The sequence below is a fragment of the Panthera uncia genome (genome assembly GCF_023721935.1).
Source record: "Panthera uncia isolate 11264 chromosome B2 unlocalized genomic scaffold, Puncia_PCG_1.0 HiC_scaffold_24, whole genome shotgun sequence".
NCBI lineage: Eukaryota > Metazoa > Chordata > Mammalia > Carnivora > Felidae > Panthera > Panthera uncia.
The window spans coordinates 398,438-422,636 of NW_026057580.1; the positions used below are offsets into that span (position 1 = coordinate 398,438).

The window sequence follows — 24,199 nt, forward strand, 5'->3', positions numbered from 1 at the left end:
GTTTATTTATTTTTGAGACAGAGAGAGACACAGCATGAGCAGGGAAGGGGCAGAGAGAGGGAGACACAGAATGTGAAGCAGGCTCCAGGCTCTGAGCTGTCAGCACAGAGCCCGACGGGGGCTCGAACTCACGAACTGTGAGATCATGACCTGAGCCGAAGTCGGACGCTCAACCGACTGAGCCACCCAGGCGCCCCTATTTTATGTTTATTTTTGAGAGAGTGTACAAGCGGGAGAGGGGCAGAGAGAGAGGGAGACACAGAATCCAAAGCAGGCTCCAGGCTCCAAGCTGTCAGCACAGAGCCTGAGCAGGGCCCGAACCCACGAACCACGAGATCATGACCTGAGCTGAAGTCAGACGCTTAACCAACTGAGCCACCCAGGCGCCTCAAAAATATACTTCTAAGGAAGAAAAGCAACATCTTTTCTAGTTGAGAAACCAATGGTCAAGAGATTAAAAAATGTTGATTATTTTTTACCTATTATCAAGAACAGCGGAGGCAGAGGCATCCAGTTCTAAAGTCTGCTGAAAGAGTTCTTTGTTCTCATCAATAAAGTGCCGTTGCATCTCAGACATCTGGGCCATGATCTTTTCTCTGCGGAGCCTGGCAATCTCGGCTTTTCTCTTCCTCTCAGCTTTGTCTTTGTCTCTTGAACTCTGAAATTATGCTTCATTTAATTAGACCATTAGATGCTAAATGCACATTTTTACCCCAAGGGAGAACTATCTTTATTGTAAATACTGGTTAAAAACTATTTTATAATCTCATTTATCTAAACAAGAGAAAAGATTTTTTTAACCTGTTAAAAAAAAGGCAGAGCAAAAAAAATTGCTACAATAAATAAAGATAAACAAATAGTGGCACGTTTCTTGGAATTCACATTTTTTGTGAATATCAACTACCAACTTATTGCAGACAAATTAAATTACTTATAGTGAACTTGCTACAATGCTGCAGTAGGACCACATGCTGCCTCTTATACCTCCTCCATTATGGTTCCTTCAGTCTCTGCCACGGGACTGGTGGACGAACTCTCTCTCATCTTCTTAATAGCATTAAAAGTCTATGACAAAAAGGATCAGTTATTTGGAAGCTATGAAATATTATCAAAATTTAAAGATAACAAACACTGAATGTTTCTTGCAAAAAAGCAGAGCGATGCAGGAAATTTTACCTTTAATATCCACCTAATCATGTCTTTGTGGACGTCTAGGTAGGGAGCGTTCTGTAGTGTTTCCAGCATAGCCAGTATGCTAGGAGAGTTGTTTGGGGCTTCACCAGGTTCTAAGGCAGAAAAAATAAAACTCACGATAACAACAGCTACCACTTCACAGTGCTTATTACTGTGCATGAGAAGATAAATAAAGTTGCTTATAACATCATCTGCCCATCATTTAATTACAGCTCTGCTTTTTAGAGATTTTCAATATTTCTTAAAAATGTAATATATCTGTACTTTTCAAACAAATTGTTAACTAGAATGCTTTCATCATTCAAAACGGACATCTTACACCAAATGATTATTTTAACATAGCTTTTAGCAAGATTAAATAAAAACCCAGCTGAAAGGACTACCTCAGATTTTACAAAGTCTAAGAAAAGAGCTGGATTACAGGTGTGTGTGTGTGTGTGTGTGTGTGTGTAAAAATATATCAATGTGTTTTGGCCTTTTAATAAAACCTAGATTCAAAATAAAATCCATTTCTCTCTCTGTAAGTTATTTTTTATTTGAGGGAAAGACATACATGTCAAGTCCATAATCTCAAGAGTATACTTAATCTAATGTTAGCTGATTTAGTTTTATAGTCAGAAATGTCCAGTTCTTGATTTTCTTTAAGTGCTGCCATTTAGGCAAAATATTCCTAGGAGGGGAAGAGACTAAACTATGCGCTCTTTAATATTCTTTCAGATCTAAAGTTCTGTGGCTATAGTTTAGGGATTTGACTCTAAACAGTGTGGTTTCTTTTTTTAATTTTTTTTTTTTAACGTATATTATTTTTGAGACAGAGAGAGACAGAGCATGAACAGGGGAGGGTCAGAGAGCGAGGGAGACTCAGAATCTGAAACAGGCTCCAGGCTCTGAGCCGTCAGCACAGAGCCTGACGCGGGGCCAGAACTCACGGACTGTGAGATCATGACCTGAGCCGAAGTCGGACACTTAACAGACTGAGCCACCCAGGCACCCCTAAACAGTGTGTTTTAATTATATAAAATGTTTAAAGAAAAATATAAGGAGGGGCGCCTGGGTGGCTCAGTTGGTTAAGCGCCCGACTTTGGCTCAGGTCATGATCTCGTGGTTCATGGGTTCGAACCCCGTGTCGGGCTCTGTGCTGACAGCTGAGAGCCTAGAGCCTGCTTTGGATTCTGTGTCTCCCTCTCTCTCTGTATCTCTCCTGCTCATGCTATGTCTCTCTCTCTCTCAAAAATAAATAAAAACATTTAAAAAAATTTAAAGAGAAATATAAAGAATGTTCAGAGAAAATGATGATTATTGAAAAGAAAGACAAAAAGAGAAACAGAATCTGAGATTGTATAGTGATGAGTGGATGAAATTAGGGAGTTTTCTGTGTGGTTATCCTGAAGTAAAAAAAAAAAAAAGACGGCACAAGATACAATGCTAATCCATAGAAAGAAATACTGACAGAGAAAAGAATAGGGAAAGGCTGGCACCTAACAACATAGTCTTCAGTGGGGAAAGGCAGTTTCCTGTCTTCCTCCCACTTTCCTGGATGAGGGCAAAAGGGGAAAAATAGAGAACTAGCAGCAAATAAGACCACTCCTGTCATAACACCTACTGTCACTCTCAGGATACCACCACAAATTCTTTAAAATACCTCAGCAAATGGATGATTGTAGGTCTGGGGCAGGGAAAGCACAAATGCGCCTGGGGCATCTTTTGTGCCAGAAAGCAATGTGGTGCGCAAATACTAATGGGCTTGGGTCAAAAGAACAGTGAAGCCAATTGAATAGATTCCCAGTGACCAAGATTGGCAGTTTAAGCTTCAAAAAGAAACTATTTTAAAAAGGAAATCTTGATATGTGACTATAAAACACTGAATAAATAAAAATCAAAGAGTAGTATTTTTTTCTTTTTTTAGAGAGAGAAAATGAGCATGTGAGCAGGGGAGAGGGGCAAAGGGAGAGAGGGAAAGAGACTCTTAAGCAGACTCCACGCTCAGTGCGGAGCCCGACACGGGGCTCAATCCCAAAGCCCTGGGATCATGACCTGAGCTGAAATCAAGGGTTGGTCAGTCAACAGACTGAACCACCCAGGTGCCCTCCAAGAGTAATATTAAAAACCAAAAACACAACCATCCTAAGCAAACAAAAAAGATTTACAGTTGTCACCACTGAAGGCAACTTTAGACCAACTGCTTATTTTGAAAATCAGTAAAGGAAAACCTTTTCCTTAGAGAAGAAACACGATGGCTAAAACAAATGGTTTTAAAAAGTGTGCAAATATTAAAGTAAATATAGCAAAGTACTAATTACTGAATCTAAGTGGTAGGTACATGGATGTTTACTGTACCAACTCTTGCCTGTATGTTTAAAATTTTTAATAATAAAAAGCTAGTAAAGAGGTGCCTGGGTGGCTCAGTCAGTTAAGTGTCTGACTCTTGATTTTGGCACAGGTCATGATCTCAAGTTGGGGAGACTGAGCCCTGCGTTAGGCTCTATGCTGACAGTGTGGGGCCTGATTGGGATTCTCTCTCTCTCACTCCCTGCCCCTTCCTTCATGCACACGCTCTCTCAAAATAAATAAACATTAAAAAAAAAAAAAAAGCTAGAAAAAAAGTCTCCTGGCCTTTGAGAAAAAAATCACATTACTTTATATAAAATGATACACTAATTCCCTATAGCACATTTTCTTCTTTTCAGTGTCTTTATAAGGTAATAGCAATAATGTAGAAGTGAAATCCTGATAGCATACTTTGTGTTTTCAAAAGCATATGTGAGAATTTAAATGTATGCACTATATTGATTTCAAACTAAGGACTCCTCATTAAGGTTTTCAGTTTATAAATTAAAATTTATGTATTTTAAGTATGCACAGTCCCTAAGTATTTTTATGAATATATATCAGGATCTGATATAGTACCTTTAACACACAGATGAATACATACAGCCTCAGAAATTTGGATCCATTATAACCTGTTTAGAATTTACATGAGCAAATAAGAGGTTATATTCCATATTTAAAATCACTGGTATCTTGAATTAGTTTAGTAAAAAGTGTATATACATACTTGATATCTTCTGAGTGAAGGTAAATGTTACTACATGCTCTTCTGTGACACTGTCCAAATGCTGTTTTTCTTCCTGAAGTGCCATTCCAATTAAATGTAACACCTCAAATAAAATATTTTGTAACTTTTAGTAAATCAAAAACCAAGTACATATTTTTGTAAGAAATAACAAAAATGTTCATGATTGAGAAAAGATAAAGCAAACCACTGAAGACCAAGTGCAGTAAAAAAACAGGCTGAAGTACTAATTTTTATTAAATTCAAACTCTGACCAACCATTCATATAATATGTACTTTTCAGTTTTATGCTATCCCTATACTATGGTCTTAAAAAAATCTTCAAAGAATCTCAGTGGCCAAATAATTAGAGCTGAAAGCATCTATCATGTAATGAGCTAGTCTACAATACTCTCTAGTTAAATTTCTCTAAGGACTAAAAATCTTAATCATCTCAGAAAGACAGATACTTTTATTTCTAATGCCACGTAACTTATAATGATGTTAACAGTTCTTCTTTATATCTCGCAAAAAATTCCTTACCAGGCTTCTAAGAAAATATAAAATTACACCGAGTCTATTTGCATTTTTACTGCTCTTATCCTGCTCCTCAATTTTTGAAGGAGATGTATGTAGGGCGTCTGTTCATTTCCCCACACAAAGAGCTACTGTGGCTGTTGGAGACTTGGATGAATTAGGTTAGCTTGAATGACACAAAGCAAATGTACACAAAAGGTAAATAGCCTTCACTCTTTTTTTTTCTCCATCATTTCCGACAAATCTTTTGCTCAGATAATACTGATGGTCTCTAGTAGACCATAGCTTTGTGCTTTTACGTTTTAAGCATATTTATAAATGGGAGGGGGGTATAAGTATACACACATCTTAGCCAATGAGATACTTGAGGCTGCTGAGACAATGGAAAGAAAAGTAGCTTTGGAAGAAGGCTCTGGAAGAATGCTCACTTTCATTTGTATCCTGGCTTCACTGCTTTCAAGCTACATGGCTTCAGGGAATCCCTCTGAGCCTAATTTCATCATCTTTAAAATGGAAAAAACCAGTTTCCCTTTAGAGTTCTGAAGATTGCAAATATTGTACGTAAAAGTACTTAGCACAGAATAAGGTACAGAGTAGGCTAAGTCTATTAACTGAATAATTACTATTATGTTATTTACTAATTGAGTGACACGCACAAGCTGACTGAATCTCACTGAAAACTGACTTGCTCATCTACATAATGGAAAAAGTTGTATCTACCCAAAAGGGATGCTGTGTGAATTCAATAAATAAATAATTCAAGAATGACTTACATCAAAGCTATAAAGTAAAATACCAACAAGGTTCTAGACATGTCACTTACTAGCTATAAGACCATTAGTCTGTGAGTTTCAATTTCTTCAACTGCAAAATACAGATACTGATGAACCCACGGGGGTTTTGAGGGAATTAAATAAAAAACACAGGTCAAAGATAACACATTATACAAACGTCAGAGTACTGCATAAACAAAGACATATCACCAACAATCAATGAGAAGCAGATAGGCCAACAAGAAAAGGGAACCGCAACCATGTGGTACAAAAGCATATCTGCCTGGCTATCATTTTCACTGTCAGACACAAAAAACAGTAATAATATTACTATATTTCAAATTAAGGTAACATGGCATTTTGTGCTAAGTTGTCTGTATATAGATATGGACAAGAATATTCTGGCTTTTACCAAAAACACACAGAAATATAAGTAATAAATGTCTTCAAACCTACCCTTTGCAGCATGGACTCAGACCAGGCATATCCATTATGTTCTACAGCCCACTGCAGTATTGTCCTCATGATGCACAACATCACGTCTGACTGCAAAATGTTTACCAGACTTGCAAACAGAGGGCAAAATGGAGGCAGAACTGGAGGTGGAAGTGCTGCACAAATAAAGTTATTATTGGTTTCTTTGTAGAACATGCTTAAAAAAAAAAACAAAACAAAACCAAACAAACCTATCCCTGTATTAGATACTTTTGATAGGTCTTCATTCAAAGAATATCCACTAATACACGTTAAAACTATATTTTACCTTCTCAAGGTCAAATGCATAAAAACAGCTACAAAAATAGAAGCAGTACAGAGGAAAGCTTTGTTTTCCCTAGAAATGTCTTAGGATCTGAGACAAAATCAGTAACCCAAAGGTGACTCAGTACTAATTATTCCTATATTTGCATATTTATTAGCCTTGAATGTTCCCTCAGAAAGCATATATTTAAATCTTTCACTTCATCAAGGATAATCATTATAGTCGATAGAAAACGTTTAACAAGGAGAAGAGACTGACAAGAGAGTTTTAGAAAGATTAAAAGTACCTGTATCTTCCCTATTTTGTCTTTTCAATTTCCGTTGAGCTTCCTCTGCCTAATAAGAAAGGAAGACATTTGGACAGGGAATTAGCAATGCACAACCACCTAATACCCAAAACTACTAAGTTAGTCTTTGTCATATCATCTTCTGATCTCATTTTACTTATTTATTTACTTTATTATTTTTTTTTGTTGGCGGGGGTGGGGGGAGAGGTGGAGGCGGAAAACTGAGGATCTGAAGCAGGCTCCATGCTAACAGCAGAGAGCCCAATGATGGGCTCGAACTCATGAACCATGAGATCATGATCTGAGCCGAAGTCAGATGCTTAACTGACTAAGCCATCCAGGTGCCTCTCATCTTCTGATTTTAGAAGAGATTTACCCTTAGTTTTATATATAGTCCCCCCCTCCCCACACCGACACACCAAGGTTATTTTTTTCCCCACTAACCATCCCCCCCCACCCCCCAAACCCCAAGGAGTTCTTTCTTATTTTAAAAAGCAGGGGAAACATATACAAACCAAAACCAAAAAAGTTATTTGGGTCTGAGCTCTGCAACACGCATCTAAAACTAAACAAAAGCTTCATGTTCAAGTTTAATTAACGCCATCTACTGAAAAAGTATTTTAAGAGTAGACTGCTAAAAGACAAAATTTGACTAAGACTCATGAGGAAAATTCCATAAATTTCTATGGGAAAACATGTTAAGTAGTAGCAATTCTGAAATGAACATAAAATGGCTTAACTGACTATTACATAGGTTGACAATCTGTCTTCAAAAGCCAGTAAAATACAATTACATATGTGTGGTTATGTATATAATTATATAGATCTTATGTATGTAGCAAACATGGGGAGGGGGAACCCAAAATGTTAGGAAGTGATATTTTAGGTAATCTATACTTTCCTTCATTATACTTTTTATATTTTTCAAATTTCCTATAATAAAAATGTATCCTTTTTCAATCTCTGAAAAGCAGTAAAAGTTGTTTAGGAAAAACAAAGAAACACAGCTCTTCCTCAGTACACTTTTAATTTTCCCAATTACCTTGGACTGCTCTGCCCTTGAAAAGTGATAGAAATACAAATTGAACTCTTTGGCGCACTCTGGTTTCAGTTCGTACATGCCTCGTCCTGTTAATCCAGGTTTTCTATGGAAAAAAAGTCCTTAAAATATTATTACTAAAGTCATACACTAATTTATGACACAAGCTTAGATAACAGAATAAAAAATCAAAGCTCTCATTTACTTCTGGTGGATGTAAGCTGTTACTATTTTCTATGGGTTACTTTGGCAATCTACAGCAAAGCTCTATGTACATCATTTTGCCTGACACATCCACTTTGAATTAATCCTAACTGGACAGGTGAATGTGATGGTCATTGTAGTGACAATTCAAAGTCTAACTATAGGGAATAGGTTATGCACATTACGACACCTCTAAACAGTTGAACATCACTAAAAGTAATAATAATTTTTAAATTTTGACATATAAAGATATCTCTGATAAGTTCTACTTATCAGAGTAGAAGTGGAAAAAAGTAGGTACAATTTTAAGGTTTAGAGAATCTTTTATATATATATATATGTGTGTATATATATATATATATATACACCTTTTATATATATTATATATATATTTCTGTATTTTCTCTAAAAGCAAGTGTTGTATCTTTTAATTTAATTTAATTTAATTTAATTTAATTTAATTTAATTTAATTTAATTTTAGTCTTCACACCCAGTGCAGAGCCCAATGCAGGGCTTGAACTCATGACCCCAAGATCAAGACCTGAGCTGAGATCAAGAGTCAATGTTTAACTGGCTGAGCCACCCAGATGTCCCCATATATTGTATCTTTATAATCAACAAAAATAAAGACATTACTGTTGGGGTGGGAGCAAGGAAAAAGCAGCATTGAGAAGCTGCCTCAACAATCTTAGTGGGGGTAAACTGGTTTACTGACTGGGCAATGCACTGGAAGAGTGAAGGCAGTATTCAAAGGCCATCCCATAACTTAGGAGGCACATTCAAATGAAAACGAAGAAAGCAGTTTTAAGAAAGCTCAATGCACTGCCTTAGGTCATCTGTTCAGTTTAATGTCAATTATCTGAAACTATCAGCTATGAACACTGGTTCTGAGCACAGCGAACATTCTCATAAATCAATATTAGTTACTGAGTGAAGAGCTAGATCAGAAGAGTGAAAGGACAGTGAGAAATCTAGTTCAGAATTATGTATCTGAAAAGGCTGTCACTCTCTGAAGGCAACAATTTCATTCTCAGTTCCATCAAAGGAAACGCCAAGAAAAATTAATATATTAAAAACAACTGAACTGGAAACAACAGGAAGTAAACTCACTTGAAATGCGCAACTGCTTCAATTACGCTCTCCATGCCAGTCTCCTTGTTCTCCTAACAGTATGAGAAACAAGTGTGTTTCATGTTAATTGTGTATCTGCTAGCACTTTAAACATTGTGCTTTTTTCTCTCTCTTTTTTAATTTTTATTTTTGAGAGAGTGAGACAGAACGTGAGCAACGAGGGGCAGAGAGAGAGAGGGAGACACAGAAGCAGGGTCCAGGCTCTGAGCTGTCAGCACAGAGTCCAATGCAGGGCTCAAACCCACAAACCATGAGATCGTGACCTGAGCTGAAGCTGGATGCTTAACCCACTGAGCCACCCAGGTGCCCCTGTGCTGTTCTCTTCTTAAGCCTTACATAGCAACTCTATGAAGCGGCTATACTATTATCCCAGTTTTTATAGCCGAGGATTCCATAGTAAACATAATTATTAATACATAACAAGGGAAATTTAGTTGATAAGCTAACATTCATTCAAACTCATACAGTTAAAAATAAGTCACTATCCTACGGTTTCAAGGTGACAGCTCTCAAAAGGAATTAACTTAAAAGCACAAAGTACACATAACATTTAAAATTTACGTAAGATATTTAGCATTTCGTGAAGGTTACACTAATTTCTTATCTATTTTTGGTAAAACAGCATTTCCGAAATCATATCCTATTCATAACAAGATGTTAATAGGAATTCTAATTAAAGAATTCTCTGGTCAAAAATGTTTGGCAAATATAGTTGCCATTACTTTGTACAAGATGTATTTTAAAATGCTGTTTTAAATTGTATTCTTCTTTATTCTAAAGTCGAAGTGAAACTGTAATCGCTTTCTCATCTAGCAACTCAGGATTCGTTTCCTGTATTAAAAAAGCACAAGTAATTTTTATCCTGACTAGATATCTAGTGGTATTAAGAAATTATTAATTATTGCTCTTTTAGGTGTGATCGTGGCATACGGATAGACAAGTTTTCCTAAAAGTCCTTTTGGACCAGTTTCTCCATGTTGGCCCTGACATCTAGAGCAGACAATTCTTTGCTATGGGGGTTCTGTCCTGTGCATTGCAGGATATTCAGCTGCACCTCTGGCTTCTGCTCACTGGATGCCAGGAGCACCATACGACCCTGCCCTGAGTGGTGATCTGGCCAAATGTCTCGTGGGGGCAAAGTTGTCCCTGGCCGAGAACCATTGTTTTACACACATACAATTCTATTTATAGATGAAATGGTAAATCTGGTATTCTGGGCTTTTTGTTCGTTTGGTTTGTTTTGTTTTGTTTTGGTTAGAACAGCTCAGCAAAATAAAATTCTGGATTACTGTTGTACAACAGTACACCTACATCAAACAGGCCAAAAAAATAAATAAAACAGCACAGACAAAAAAGGAAAAAAATGAGATCTTTTACCTTTGGCCCTTTTAACCATCTCATACAAACCAACTACTTATAGTACAGCTAAGTACATACATAAAAAAAGTTACTGGAATGCTCGGAATTAAGACTGTTTGTTGTTGTTGTTGTTGTTTCTGTTTGTTTTTTTTTTTCAAAGTTTTTTTTTTCTCCTTTGGAATTATAACGAACATGGTCCACCACAAGTAAAGTCAGAAGTAGAACAGAGAACACTCCAAAGGCTGGTTTGGTCATCTGAGATCATTAAAAATGGTTGACCCCTAACAATACATACAAAAAATATTAAATGTAAATAAAAAACACAAATGAATTTTCCTTTTTCAAGTACTTTTAAGAAAAAAACCAGGGCCTTGGAAGTTTTGACTCTTTTTTTTCCCTCCCCTGTTGCAAACTCACGCTGTGGTTTTGGTTGGATGGTGGAGAGCGTGTATGGTCATCTGTGGCTTAACCTGACATTCTTAACAAAATAATCCGGGGGTGGGAGGGGCAGGGATTCATGGATGGGGTAAAGATAAAACAAGACTAGTTGAAACTGGAGATGGGTTCTGTTATGTTTTCTATTTCTATAGATATTTGAAATTTTTCATAATGCAAAGTTTAAAGGAAGTATTACTATGAAACAAATAGGGGTTTAAATCCCAGAAGAATGACCATTAAGGTTGAAAGTTTTGATCTATGTTTCAAATTTGGGGAAACATTTTGAAAAGCCTCAAGGAAATAAGGACCACTCCTAACCATAAGTGTTGGTTATCTATCTGAAAAACCCTGTGGCTGAAAAATAGGTGGCCAAAGACCTTGAGATCCTAGAGGAGAAACAGTTATAATTAGCCTCTGAATGCCCACGAACATTATTTTACATTCACTAGAAGGAAAAGAGATGGCTCCCTAAGAAGAGTTTTTGAATGCTTCAGAAGGAAAAAGCTCTGGAAAATTTCAGTTTGCTCAACACAGCCGGGCAGGTATTTTCTCACTTCCTTCTCCAATACACTAGGTTAAACATTACACCACCCATGGCAACTTTGTAGTAAAGACTCTATAACAAGCCCTTATCTACTGGATACATAAATTCAGTTCTCAAGACCAGGTTTACTTTTTTTTTTTTTAATGTTTATTTATTTTGAGAGAGAGAGACAGACACAGAGTGTGAGCGGGGGAGGGGCAGAGAGAGAAGGAGACAGAACCCGAAGCAGGGCCTAGGCTCTGAGCTGTCAGCACAGAGCCTAACGCGGGGCTCGAACTCACGAACCACGAGATCATGACCTGAACTGAAGTTGGACGTTCAACCGACTGAGCCACCAGGCGCCCCAAGACCAGGTTTACTTTTATTTAGCATCCTTATCTCTTCTAAGAATTCCCTGTAAGAGATTCTACTTCTTTGCTCTTTTCTATCCCCCATCCCTAGTATTCTCTTTTTTTTTTCAGCATTAAAACATTTTTTTTAAAGTAATCTCTATGCCCAACATGGGGATCAAACCCATGACCCCAAGTTCAAGAGTCACATGCTCTGCAACTGAGCCAGCCAAGCACCCTTCTAATTATTTCTAGTAAGAGCGACTAGTAGGAGTTATACATGTCCTAGAACTGTAGTCTTTATCACTGGAAAAGGTATACAGAAGTAATCTCTACACACTAGCCTGACAGGGAGGGAAGAATTTCTAAATTTCTTTTTTAAGGTATAGGTACTTACATCTTCAGGTAAAGACTTCACCAGTTCACTATGAGCCATAGGTTTGATGCTTAATTGATGGATAATCTCTCGCTTAATTTCATCTGTAGCATTTACCTGTCCAACTCCAGGACTAAATCTCTCTCCTGTCAATGCAAAAGTACATATCCACACATTTAACATAACCAGCATACTTAAGCAGTATATACTTATAATTCATGCAACACAATATATTTTTCTTTCTATGCAATGGGAAGGTAGCAACTGGCTTGGCAACAAGCTAGGGTGAGAGCAGCTCTTAACCTCTGAGGCTCAGACACAACAAGTGAGTGCAGGGTTTGGGCAGAGGAGAGAAAACTCTGGTTGCTGTTTTGAAAGAATGGGATCAGAAGGCAGGAAGGAACTGGATGTAGTAGAAAAGTGGTACAGCAGTAGTTGAACCAGTAGCCTCGGAAACTGCTTTCCCGCCATGTGGCACATGGTAGCAGGGAGGGGAGCCTTCCTTTGTCCTTCTATCTAGTGGCAAATAAGATATTACCTCCTGACAGTAGCCAGGATTCTCTGTTCTATGAACTAACAGAGTCTAAAACAGCAGAGGAGGTGGGGAAGGTATAGGATAAAAGAATAGGAAAGATGGAGGTGACAAGACTGAAAATACAGGCAGTAAGAAAAGAAACCTGCATCTATTAGCCACATGTCTCTATTAATTTATTATTATTATTATTATTGTATCTAAAGCCAAGATAACAGTTTTGTGACACAAAACCATGGGAGGAAACATCTCTAAGATATAAAGTAACAGTAAATAGATCCTAAATATCCTATTCTTGCTTGCTCTTCTGTTCCCCTTCTTTCTCCTCAGACAAGGAGCCTTTCAGATAATTCTACTTCAGTGGGTCTACTCTCTTGTTCCAAATTGCCACAGGACCATCACTCTCGGTGCTACGGTAACCAGAGGGGAGAAAGACGTGGATGCTCTAACCTTCCCCCCAAACTGAAGAACCACTCAACTAAAAGAAACATAGCTCAGAAATTCTGAACTATTTGCCACCACAAAAGCCAATGTAATTTATAAAGGTCGCAAACAATCCAAACTTACCAACAAGCATTATGATGAGGTATAGCATTTCTTCTATTAGAGTATTATTTTGCTGAACTACATCCTGTAGCAAGCAGGGGGAGAGAAAGTTCAGAGATAAGAATACCAGTACTGTATTATCTCAGGTGATGAATGTACCCCAAAAGAATGGAAGATACTTCTTTAAATGAGGCTTATAAACGGCTTATAAAACATGCTCTTACCTTATGGGTAATCTCTGAGCTAAATCTCTTCCCATAGTCTGGAGTACTGAAAATCTGATAAAGTTCAAAGCGGCTGAGCATTATCATCAGGAAATGATTCGGATCCATCATAGAGACACCTGTCTTTTTTTTTTTTTTTTTTAATGTTTGAGATAAAGGAAAAGAGGGAGGTCAAAAGGGTTACTAAATAATTAGTGAAAGATATTTTGGGTTGCATAGGTGAAAACAGCTTAGTCACCAATCCCAATACAAGATGAAAACCCATTTAGCCCAATTCCCTACTTGTGGAAGCTACAAGTGTGGACAAGAATCTAAGTTGGTAAAACAAAATGAAATAGAAACAAAACAACCCTCCCCTAAACCAACACATCAGAGTAACATGGACTATAGGTTCTCTTTCCTTTTAATGCTTTGAATTACTTGCAACCCCATGAATTCAGTTCTTAAGTTTTATTTCAGCATTCTCCTGTCACCGTCTAGTATGTGGACTCAGAGAGAAATGTGATATGGCAATTAAGCTTCTAGTACTTTTTATATACATGATATTAGACTGTTACCAAGAACTCTCAAACTAATTTTTGCTGATAAAAACTATACTAACTGAAGTAACAGCTTTTAAGTATTAGTTTAATTCTCCTTTAATTTCATCTGTATAAATTCTAAATCAACTTGGATTTTAATTTATTTTGAACCAATCATTTTTGGAATTTATATTCCATAACTTTTCTATAATTTTTCAATCCACAGCAATAATATGGAAAAACTACTATGTGATAAGTATTGTGCTATGCACAACAGACAAACAGGGACTAAGATATAGTTGCCATGATTTAGTGGAGGGGACAAAAAGTAAATAGGCAACCACAATCCAGAGCTATGAAAGCTACGCTGGGGATGAGCATCATGCTATGGGCCTTCCCAAATGGGATACGTAGCCACATTATTGTGTGTCTGCAATGGCTTTCTGGAGAAAGTGACCCTGAACACTTAGACATGCAGGAAAACAAGTTACTAGGTAAATGGAAAAGGAAGGAGGTAGGGTGGGCAAACTAGGGAGCAAAAGAAAGAAATGTGCAGAGTTTAAGACTTAAGACAGAGCATGGCAATTTCAGAGAATTTTAAGAAAGGTCAGTTTCACAAGCCTTGGAAATCAAATCAGTTTAAGGGGGTTGGGGCTTTAAGGGGGTTGGGGACAATGAAAAAAGGACGGCTTTCAGGTTTCTGACTCTAACAACTATATACACTGTTGAACAATACACGCAAGATAGGAAACACAAGATAGGAGGAAGGTATGGAGGAAATAAGAGTAGTTTGAATATGTTAAATCTGAGATGTGTCCAGGAAATCTAGATGAAAATGTTCTACAGGCTCTTAGTCATATGAGTTTGGAGCTCAGTAGACAAGGCTAGGCTAAAGTTACAGATTTGGAAGTAATCCTAAGTGACTGGGTTCTGTAGAAATAACAAGGAAAACAATTCCCAATGAACTGTAAGTTTAATGCTTTTAATTCATTACCTGAAGCATTACTATATCCTTGTCAAACATTTCACGCCTGCATTTCACATTATGGTAGTAATAAATCTAAAAAAAAAAAAATAATAATTACATTGGGCAAATAGGTTTTTATTTGTGCAGGTCCCTCCTCTCCCCAATCCCCAAGAGCACATGGGTTCGATGCAAGTGTGAATGTGTGTGTGTGCACACGCACCAACACACAATGTGGCTTCCTCAACAGTTAATGCTATCTTAGCAGAGATTAATTAATTAGAAATTTTGAGATTTCAGTGTTCACTGTATGGTTCACATTTTGCAGCTAACTTTCTGGTTCTCCCAAGAAAGTTACTTCTGTAAGGTTTATAGCTACGAAAAATGGGGGGAAAACCTTATCTATACCAAGACTTGATGAAGTCTAAAACTTAAAACCTCAATTTCAGAGCTAATTACTATAGAGCTTTTTTTGATTGAAGTAGAGTCGACACACAATGTTACATGAGTTTCAGGCGTACAAGACAGTGATCGGACAAGTCTACACGTTACGCTGTGCTCACAAGTATAGGTACCATCTGTCACCATATAACACTATTATAATACCATTGACTCTATTCCCTATGCTGTGCCTCTCATCCTGACTCCAAAATTAGAAACCTATACCTCCCACTCAGCTTCACCCATTTTACCCATCCTCCGACTCCCTCCCCTCTGACAACCATCTAACAGAACTTTTACCACAATTTAAAGGGATGAAATCTGAATTATTATATTACATTTGTTGTTCTAAAAAATGATCTCAAGTTAAATATCAAGAAAATTAAGTTCATTTGTACTTTTGATATTGTTTCTTGACAAAGTATGAATAAAAGTTCCAAGAAACATTTTGGTTTAACATTACATTTATCTTCTTGAACAATTTTAATATAGTTACTCAACTTTCAATGACTTAAGTATGTTGAAAATTACAACCTTCACAGAAGTCAAAGGAATGGATGAAAACTATTCATAAACTAAAAATACACTTACCTGGTTTACTAAAGAGAACCCATTTCTTCTCCACATTCCTGCATGTACTTGGGCACATAAAACAAGACATCTAAGAGGGTGTTCTATCAACATGGGTGGGCTAAGTTCACTCTGTAAAGACAAAAAATAAAACAAAAAAAAATACTCAAAAATCTCAACTCTATAAAGAAGACTGGTTGATAGGGATGGAAACTTTATATAAAACAGTAGTTAAAATTACTCAAAGTACGTTCGTGTGACGGTTAATTTTATGTGTCAACTTGGATAGGCCATGGTACCATTTTTGATTAACACCAGTTAATGTTGCTGTGACGGTATTTTGTAGACGTGATTAATTTTTAAATCAGTAGACTCTGAGTGAAGCAGATTACTCTCCATAATGTGGGTGGACCTCATCCAATTAGTTCAAGGCCTTAAGAGAAAACACAGGATGAAGAAATTCTGCTTCCAGATTGCCTTTGGTCCTCAGACTACATCAACTCTTCCTTGGGTCCTCAGCCTGCCATGCCAGACCGCCAGGCAGGCATATTTCACACTTGTCAGGCCCATAAGTGCATGAGCCAATTCCTTACAATAAATCCATTTTTTTTCTGTCTCTTTCTTTCTCCATACTTACATACCCATGTGCACATGCATGTGGATACACTCTTCCACTGGTTCTGTTTTTCTGGAGAACTCTTGTTTAATAAAGTTTGTTTCAAACTGATTTCAAATACATGGAACATAATACATAGGTATTTACTTTTAAATGTTAGTACTACTTACTAGAGGTAGTAGCTCTGGAAATTTATATGCCACTTCACTTTTGCTTAATAATACATGTAAACCTGCATGGAAGAATAAACAAAAAAGTATTTCTACAACTGCAAGTCACTTAGAAAAAAGTCCTAAATATTCACTCAACTTTGTATCTAACTTCTTTTCTCTTTTTCTTTGGGAACTTATCCCATTACAAATTAAGATAGAAAATGAATTGCATCCATAAATGAAGCTTTTTAATTGATATTCTAATGAACCTCTGGATCAAAGGCACATTTAGAACCACAGTCTTAATTACATGTACTGATATACACAGATGACATTTTATGGAGATAAATGTTAGACATACAAACACACAAAAGCAGTTATAGAACTATTAAAGCAATTTATATATGTTATGCCAACTTGAAGGGTCATGTTTCATTGGGCTATGGAGTCTGTTCCCATTTAAAGTATAGTAGGAGAGATCCTTCTGGCAAGTGAACAGGGAAACTGGTTCTGGGATTCATGGTCTGCGTGGATCCTGATCTCAGAATTAAGTTCCCCAGAACTTCCAGTTTAAGATCAAAGCCTCTTAAATTCCTGACTGCAAAGGGCTGTTGTATAGCTCCACCTTAGTTAATTCTGTTACTTAAGAATTAATTATCCTGTTTATGTTGTCTAAACAGGGAATGGTTTTTATAATCTTATCAGTGGATGTTGGCCATGTGGGTCAAGCCTGGCTTAAGGCTTTTGTCACCCGAGAAGACCTACATTTTGAGTCTCATTCTGACACTCTGACACTCAACCTCCATTAGTACACACTCCAAGTTGTTCTTGAACTATTTTGTATGTGTGTCCTTAGCTCTTCAATTAGATTATAAGCATTCAGGCCAAGCTTTATCAACAGTGAGTAGAATGCTCAAAAATGTTCACTGAGAAGGTCTGAGAGCGGTAGACACCTAGGCAGAAATTAGTACATCTGAAGGGTACTATTTTCCTTGTGGGTAACTATCAGCATCAGCCTCCATCATACAACCAGATTTTTAAAGGCAGCAAAGATCAGCAGCTGAGCAGTAAACAGGACCAACGTTCCTGCACTCCAGCTGAATACTCTTCCACAACACCACGCTGTTACCTGCTCATATTGACTATCAACAGGTTCAGGATGCTCAAAGCACTCACAGAAACACAACTGGGCCTGAACAAGTTACAGAAATAAGAGATTTCTTCCCACAATCATAATTTCATACTAAGTGCTTTTTTGTTGTTCCATTTGTTTTTTTGGTTGTTGTTCCATTTGTTGTACTACCGATATCCAGGTGGCTAAGTTATCTTAAATCTTCACGACTTCCAGAAGACTATTCTAATGCTAGGCTCTAGCAGGAGGAAGATGGGATAATGGTCAGAACAATGAAAAATTGCCTTCAGAAAACAGGGATTATTAGTCCTGATCCCATGGACATTAAAAGAATAAAGGAATACCAGGAATGGCCCTATGCCCACAAATTTGATAACTTAGATGAAATGTACCCGTTTCTTGAAAAACACAAACTACCAAAACTCATACAAGGAAAAACAGATAACTAGAATTAACTTACATCCATTAAAGAAATGGAATCAGTAGTTAATAACCTTCCAAAAAAGAAAGTATCAGGTTCTTATGGCTTCACTGACAAACTCTACCAAACGTTTAAGGAAGAAATGGTATCAGTTCTCTACAATTTCTTTTTTTTATTTTTTATTTTTAAAAAAAAATTTTTTTTTCAACGTTTTTTATTTATTTTTGAGACAGAGAGAGACAGAGCATGAACGGGGGAGGGGCAGAGAGAGAGGGAGACACAGAATCGGAAACAGGCTCCAGGCTCCGAGCCATCAGCCCAGAGCCTGACGCGGGGCTCGAACTCACGGACCGCGAGATCGTGACCTGGCTGAAGTCGGACGCTTAACCGACTGCGCCACCCAGGCGCCCCCAATTTCTTACACACATACACACACGCACCCCACTTTCACGTCATATTAGGTTACTGAGCCATACACTTAAGATGAATTACAAATGCTGCAATGAGTAAAAATAGCTACCTTTAGAACTTCTTTCTACTCTCTCTGTTAAAAATGGAACTAAAGGGAACAACAGTATGTGAGCAGGATAAGATTTCCTACAATTAAAAAAAAAGAATCCCTGCAATCAAGAAATACAGAAGGAAGCTACACTGAAATGAGTCTGCAGAGATGGACGAATGTATATTCAAAGTTTTTGGTTGCTGCAAGGTGGCAGCCTCAAATATCGTACCAAATATAAATGACTTGTAAATCAACCACTCATGATTAAAAAACTATCCCTAAAAAGGTTATCAATAAATAAGCTTGGAGGGAGAGAAAAAAATTTGGGGGTGGTTTCAGATTACCAGCAATCACTTAAGTGATACAGCAATTTGAATTTAACAACACAGACCTTGAATCTGGGTTGAGTTAAGCAGTAACAACAGGTGATTAAGTGCAGTGAAGAAGTCTGAAGGGGGCGCACCTGGGTGGCTCAGGTGAAGCCTCTAACTCTTGACTTCGGCTCATGTCATCATCTCATGGTTTGTGAGTTGAAGCTTTGCATTGGGCTCCGTGCTGACAGTGCAGAGCCTGCTTGGGATTCTCTCTCCCTCTGCCTCTCTGCCCTTCCCTCATGCATGTTCTCTCCCCCCCCCCCCCCTCTCTCTCTCTCTCAAAAAAAAAAAGTCTGAAGAAGTGCTATGGTATGGTTGTTATAAAGATGGCTTCTGGTGCCAAACCACCTCACAATCCCCACTCTCTTTCTCGCTGCATAACATTAAGCAAGTCACCTCTGTGTCTCAGTCTTCCCATCCGTGAAGGAAATTCAATAACAATACCTACCTCACAGGCGGATGGTGATTAAGTCAATGCTTAGCAGACTCTCAGTATAATGTGTACTAAGTGCTCAATAAATATTAGTCACAAACAACAATTTAAAAAATGATTTCAGGGTCCTTGGGGGGGGGGAGGGGAGAAATGCTTTACCTGCAAGTAAGCGAGAAACTGGGAGGTGAATGCTAACTTTTTCTTGGGAAACACAGTATCTGATAGTTTCCACTGAATGTCCACAAATGCTTAACGTGATTGGCTGTTCACCATCAGTGAAACCACCATGACACTGCATCAATACAGCAAGGCATTTCTTGTAAGCTTCAATTAACACTTTTTCCTAAAAAAGAGGGTTTTCTGTAAGTTATTCAAAAGGCTGGGTTTCTACAACATTGAATAAGCACCTCAAATTCGACGAAGAGTAAGTACGTAAGTACCTCAAATATCAATATAGGCAACACCAAATTCAATCTTCCCTCCCCCAACTCTCCCTCTTCCAGTGCCCTGTCTCAGTGAATGACATCTCCATACAGCTGTGGAAATCTAGAAGTTATTCCAATACCCTCCTTTCCCTCATTTCCCACTGTCCAATCTATTCCCAAACCAGCAATTTCACCTTCTAAATTTCTCTCAAACCTGGCCACTGATCACCTCCAGTAACTCAAAGGAAAGCCAACCATCTATTAAATCTATTTTTGCCCTCCTCCATCTATTCTCCACACAGAATAACTTTAAAAAACATGTAAACTGGGTTATGTCACTTTTTCTGCTTGGTAGCCGCTAGTGGCATCTCAATTTGTTAGAATAAAACCCAAATTTCTTTCCAAGGCCCTGCGAAGTCAGGCACCTGTCCACTTTTCTACCTTCAACCTCTGTGCTCCAACCTGAGCCTTCTCACAGCTTCTGGACCAACCATACTCTTTCTCATCACAGAGCATGATGCAGCTGTCTCTCAGCCAGGAATATGTTTTACTCTTTGACCAGTTAACTCTGACACATAGTTCAGATCTCACAGAAGTCTTCTCTTACCTCTCAACTTACACAGGCTCTCATCTAGACTTTATAGCCAAAGGAAAGCAAAATAATTTTAAGACAGGACAAATGTAACAATTGTAAAGCTTTACTTTTGGATAAATTTCTAAACTCTTTTTATATGCTCAAAATCTAGATGGGATTATAGAAAAAATTAAGATAGTAACATAAGAGAAGAGAGAGAGTGGATTATTTCTTCCTCTATTTTCCAATTTTTTCCTGAGGATTCAGAATTTTAACTTTTATGGAATTTATAGGTAAGAGGAAAATATGCTGTTTTATGAGTTAAGTATCACTACTACCCTCTCCAGATCTCCTCAGAATTTACTGAGGAATTTATTTCCCCCCCTCCATTTATCACCTTACCCCCTACCCCTAGAGGAAACTCACGTCTAAAGCACACCAGTCTTGCATCATTGAAATGACATGTGTTAATTTCATTTGTAGTGTGAAGGCTGCCTCCCACTCTGGTTCCATTTCAATATGCTGTCCTACTTGACGTGTAATTGGGTCCATCCCCTTAAAGGAAGCAAAAAGATTTAAAATGGATTAAAATTATATTTGTTCTCTTACATGGGCACTTAAGAAATAATATAGAAGAAATATATATTGATTACAAAAACATACAAAGTAGAAGTTTTAACAAGAATAAGTAGTGTAAGTCCAACTCTAAATTACATATTTATATAACAGTCTCTAAAATATAAATTAAAAATCCCAGTATAAAACAAATTATTTGAGGCAATTTTTTTTATGTTTTAAACAATAAAATGTATATTTCACTGCAACAATCCTTCAAATTATTTTTAACCCTATCATCTACAGACCAAACTATTAGAAGAAATTGGATAGGCTTTTAAAATGTTACTGAATTTATAAATATATTTTACAATATACTGCAACAAAATTTTTATACTTATTCTGAATCTGCAACTAAAATTTCTCAGACACTAAAAGAAAGCAAAACATGGGGTGCCTGAGTGGCTCAGTTGGTTAAGTGTCCAACTTCGGCTCAGTTTTGAGCCCTGCATCGGGCTCTGCACTGACAGCTCAGAGCCTGGAGCCTGCTTTGGATTCTGTGTCTCCCTCTCTCTCTGCCCCTCCCCTGCTTGAGCTCTGTCTCTCTCTCTCTCTCTCTTTCTCTCTCTCTCTCTCAAAAATAAACATTAAAAAAAAAGAAAGAAAAAAAAGCAAAACGAAAACAAAAGAAAAACAGAAAGTAAAATATTATTTCATACGAATATACATTTTTGAAAGAATCTTAATTAAGAACATAATTTTTTAGGGGCTCCTGGGGGGCTCAGCCAGTTAAGTGTCCAACTTTGGCGCAGGTCATGATCTCGCACTTCATGAGTTGAAGCTCTGTGTTGGGCTCTGTGCTGACAGATCAAACCTGGAGCTTGCTTCAGATTCTGTGTGTCTGTCTCTCTGCCCCTCCCCAACTTGTGCTCTGTCTCTGTCTCTCAAAAATAAATAAAAACATTAAAAAATTAAAAAAAAAGAATATCATTTTTTAGAACCTAGCCTAACTACGCTTGGTGTGTCAGAACTGATTAAATAACAGAAAATAGAGGATACTAAAGTATTTAAAATGACCAAAGTGGGGGCGCCTGGGTGGCTCAAGTCGGTTGAGCGCCTGACTTCAGCTCAGGTCATGATCTCACACTCCATGAGTTCGAGCCCCACATCGGGCTCTGTGCTGACAGCTCAGAGCCTGGAGCCTGCTTCGGATTCTGTGTCTCCCTCTCTCTCTGCCCCTCCCCTGCTCATACTCTGTCTCTGTCTCAAAAATAAATAAAAACATTTAAAAAATAAATAAAATGACCAAAGTAGATATTGTTTCTACAGATATAAGAAAAAACACAGAAGTATTATAATAAACTAAACATCATGAACCACCACCCAACACAGAAACTAGAATGTCTTCCAAAAATGATCAGTCAATTTTGCTATTTCTTGCTTACGAAAGCTGGATAGCTATTAAAAGAATCATAACGGTGCAGCTCAGATATTTTGGGATATCATCTACCTTCTTACAGTTAAAACTGGTTAAATACACCAGTTGGCTTCTGTTTCTAGATTCTGTTCTGTATATGGGGGTGTTTCCAAAGAAGAGAATTAAACATAGGGGAATAAGATCTATACTGTATTATACAAATATCACACCAAGGAGAGAAAAAGAAATATGGAAACATTAAAACTAAAAAATCAAACATTATAGTTTCTTAAATAATTAACTTGATAATGCTTCCACGTAAGCCTAATATTAAAAAGATCGTAATTGTAAAATTGTAGAATATTGTAATTGTAAAATTACAATCCCCAAAGAGAATGTTAATGCTAACCAAAAGAATAACCAAAAAAAAAAAAAAAAAAAAAAAAAAAAAACCAACACAGCAGATGCCAGAACTTCTGCTGGGATCTCATTCATTCTACACCTTGCTAAGAGTTTCTAATTAAAGAGGAGCTTCTTGGTCCAAATTGTAGTCACCCAAATTATTCTTTTAGAAATGTGTCCCAAATGAAAAGAATATAAAAAGATGTTCAGGTCAATGAACCAAAAAAAAAAAAAAAAAGAAAGAAAGAAAAGTGTTTCCTTTTATTTTTGAAAAATTTTTTTAGAGATTATTTATTTTGAGAGAGAGAGGCAGAGAGAGAATCCTAAGCAGGCTTCATACTATCAGTGAGGAGCCTGATGTGGGGCTTGAACTCACGAACCATGAGATCATGACCTGAGCCAAAGTCAGACGCTTGATCAGCTGAGACACCCAGGTGCCCCCAGTGTTTCCCTTTAAAATGTGTCAGTTTATACATACCTGCATACATTTGAGTAATTCCAAAAAGGCATCAAATCCTTCTAGGAACTTCTGCCTCAGGTCATCTGACCATTCAGTTGGTTTGCTAATTAACACATACCTGAACAAGATAAAAATAGCAATGAATATATGGGTAAACACTGACATTTTATAAATTGCAAGTGGTTGGATAATTCAACAAAAGCTTACTTGAGATCTAAAATAAGGCTCTGAACTCTCCTAAACTTGAAGGCTTGTAAAGCAGTATATCGTTCAAACTGAAATCTGCCCTGGGCATCTCGATGTCTCAAATGGTCCATAAAAGTCTTAATGATAATGGTCATTAGGTTTTCCTCTGTGATGAGCATCCGAGCCTAGGACGAAGTATATCAGAGTACATGGTAATCAAAACCCATTTACTAGAAATCTAAAAAAAAGTCACCAATATTGGTTAGCTCTTTGAAGTTTAAACCTTTTTCAGTGCAAACATATAATATCATAAATGCATTACTGTGTATTTCTAAATAACAATTACTTACTCCAATTGCCATGTGTATGAAGCAACAATTATATCACGGAGAAAGATGCCAGAATGTTAGGAGACATATCCATGGCTCATTATTCAAAGACAACTCGGGGTGAGGGGGTCTGAACCAGGCTGCAAATTTTCCTTAACTGAGACATTTAGATACCTATAATGGTATGGTATAATTATTCTAGGATCCAGAGGTTCATATCACAGATTCTGTAGAACTCAGTATGAAACTATATTTCTTCTTAATCTCCTTTTTAAAATTTATTTTTGTTCTTGTTTCTATGTATAGATATACATATCTATGTATTTTTGAGTAAGCAAATACATTTAAATGATACACACACACACACACACACACACACACACACACACACACACACACA

General features: G+C 37.2%; 1 protein-coding gene across 11 annotated transcripts in view; it reads right to left on the minus strand.

The window, feature by feature from the left end:
• UBR2 (ubiquitin protein ligase E3 component n-recognin 2) overlaps positions 1–24,199 on the minus strand; it is a 123,854-nt gene that overhangs the window by 29,567 nt on the left and 70,088 nt on the right. For 7 of the 11 annotated variants that reach the window (XM_049653246.1, XM_049653247.1, XM_049653245.1 and 4 more), the window contains 18 exons: positions 23,492–23,655; positions 23,303–23,402; positions 20,877–21,005; positions 19,611–19,794; positions 16,608–16,669; positions 15,843–15,953; positions 14,841–14,906; positions 13,326–13,448; positions 13,123–13,186; positions 12,045–12,169; positions 8,957–9,009; positions 7,645–7,747; positions 6,603–6,651; positions 6,013–6,167; positions 4,250–4,352; positions 1,177–1,286; positions 985–1,065; positions 480–658 (listed from right to left, as the gene is read on the minus strand). In XM_049653246.1, the coding sequence (XP_049509203.1) occupies positions 480–658; positions 985–1,065; positions 1,177–1,286; positions 4,250–4,352; positions 6,013–6,167; positions 6,603–6,651; positions 7,645–7,747; positions 8,957–9,009; positions 12,045–12,169; positions 13,123–13,186; positions 13,326–13,448; positions 14,841–14,906; positions 15,843–15,953; positions 16,608–16,669; positions 19,611–19,794; positions 20,877–21,005; positions 23,303–23,402; positions 23,492–23,655 (1,961 nt within the window). Of the gene's footprint in view, positions 1–479; positions 659–984; positions 1,066–1,176; positions 1,287–4,249; positions 4,353–6,012; positions 6,168–6,602; positions 6,652–7,644; positions 7,748–8,956; positions 9,010–10,451; positions 10,618–12,044; positions 12,170–13,122; positions 13,187–13,325; positions 13,449–14,840; positions 14,907–15,842; positions 15,954–16,607; positions 16,670–19,610; positions 19,795–20,876; positions 21,006–23,302; positions 23,403–23,491; positions 23,656–23,836; positions 23,974–24,199 lie in introns of those variants that run through there. The other 4 variants (XM_049653253.1, XM_049653254.1, XM_049653255.1 and 1 more) reach the window with 4 other exon arrangements.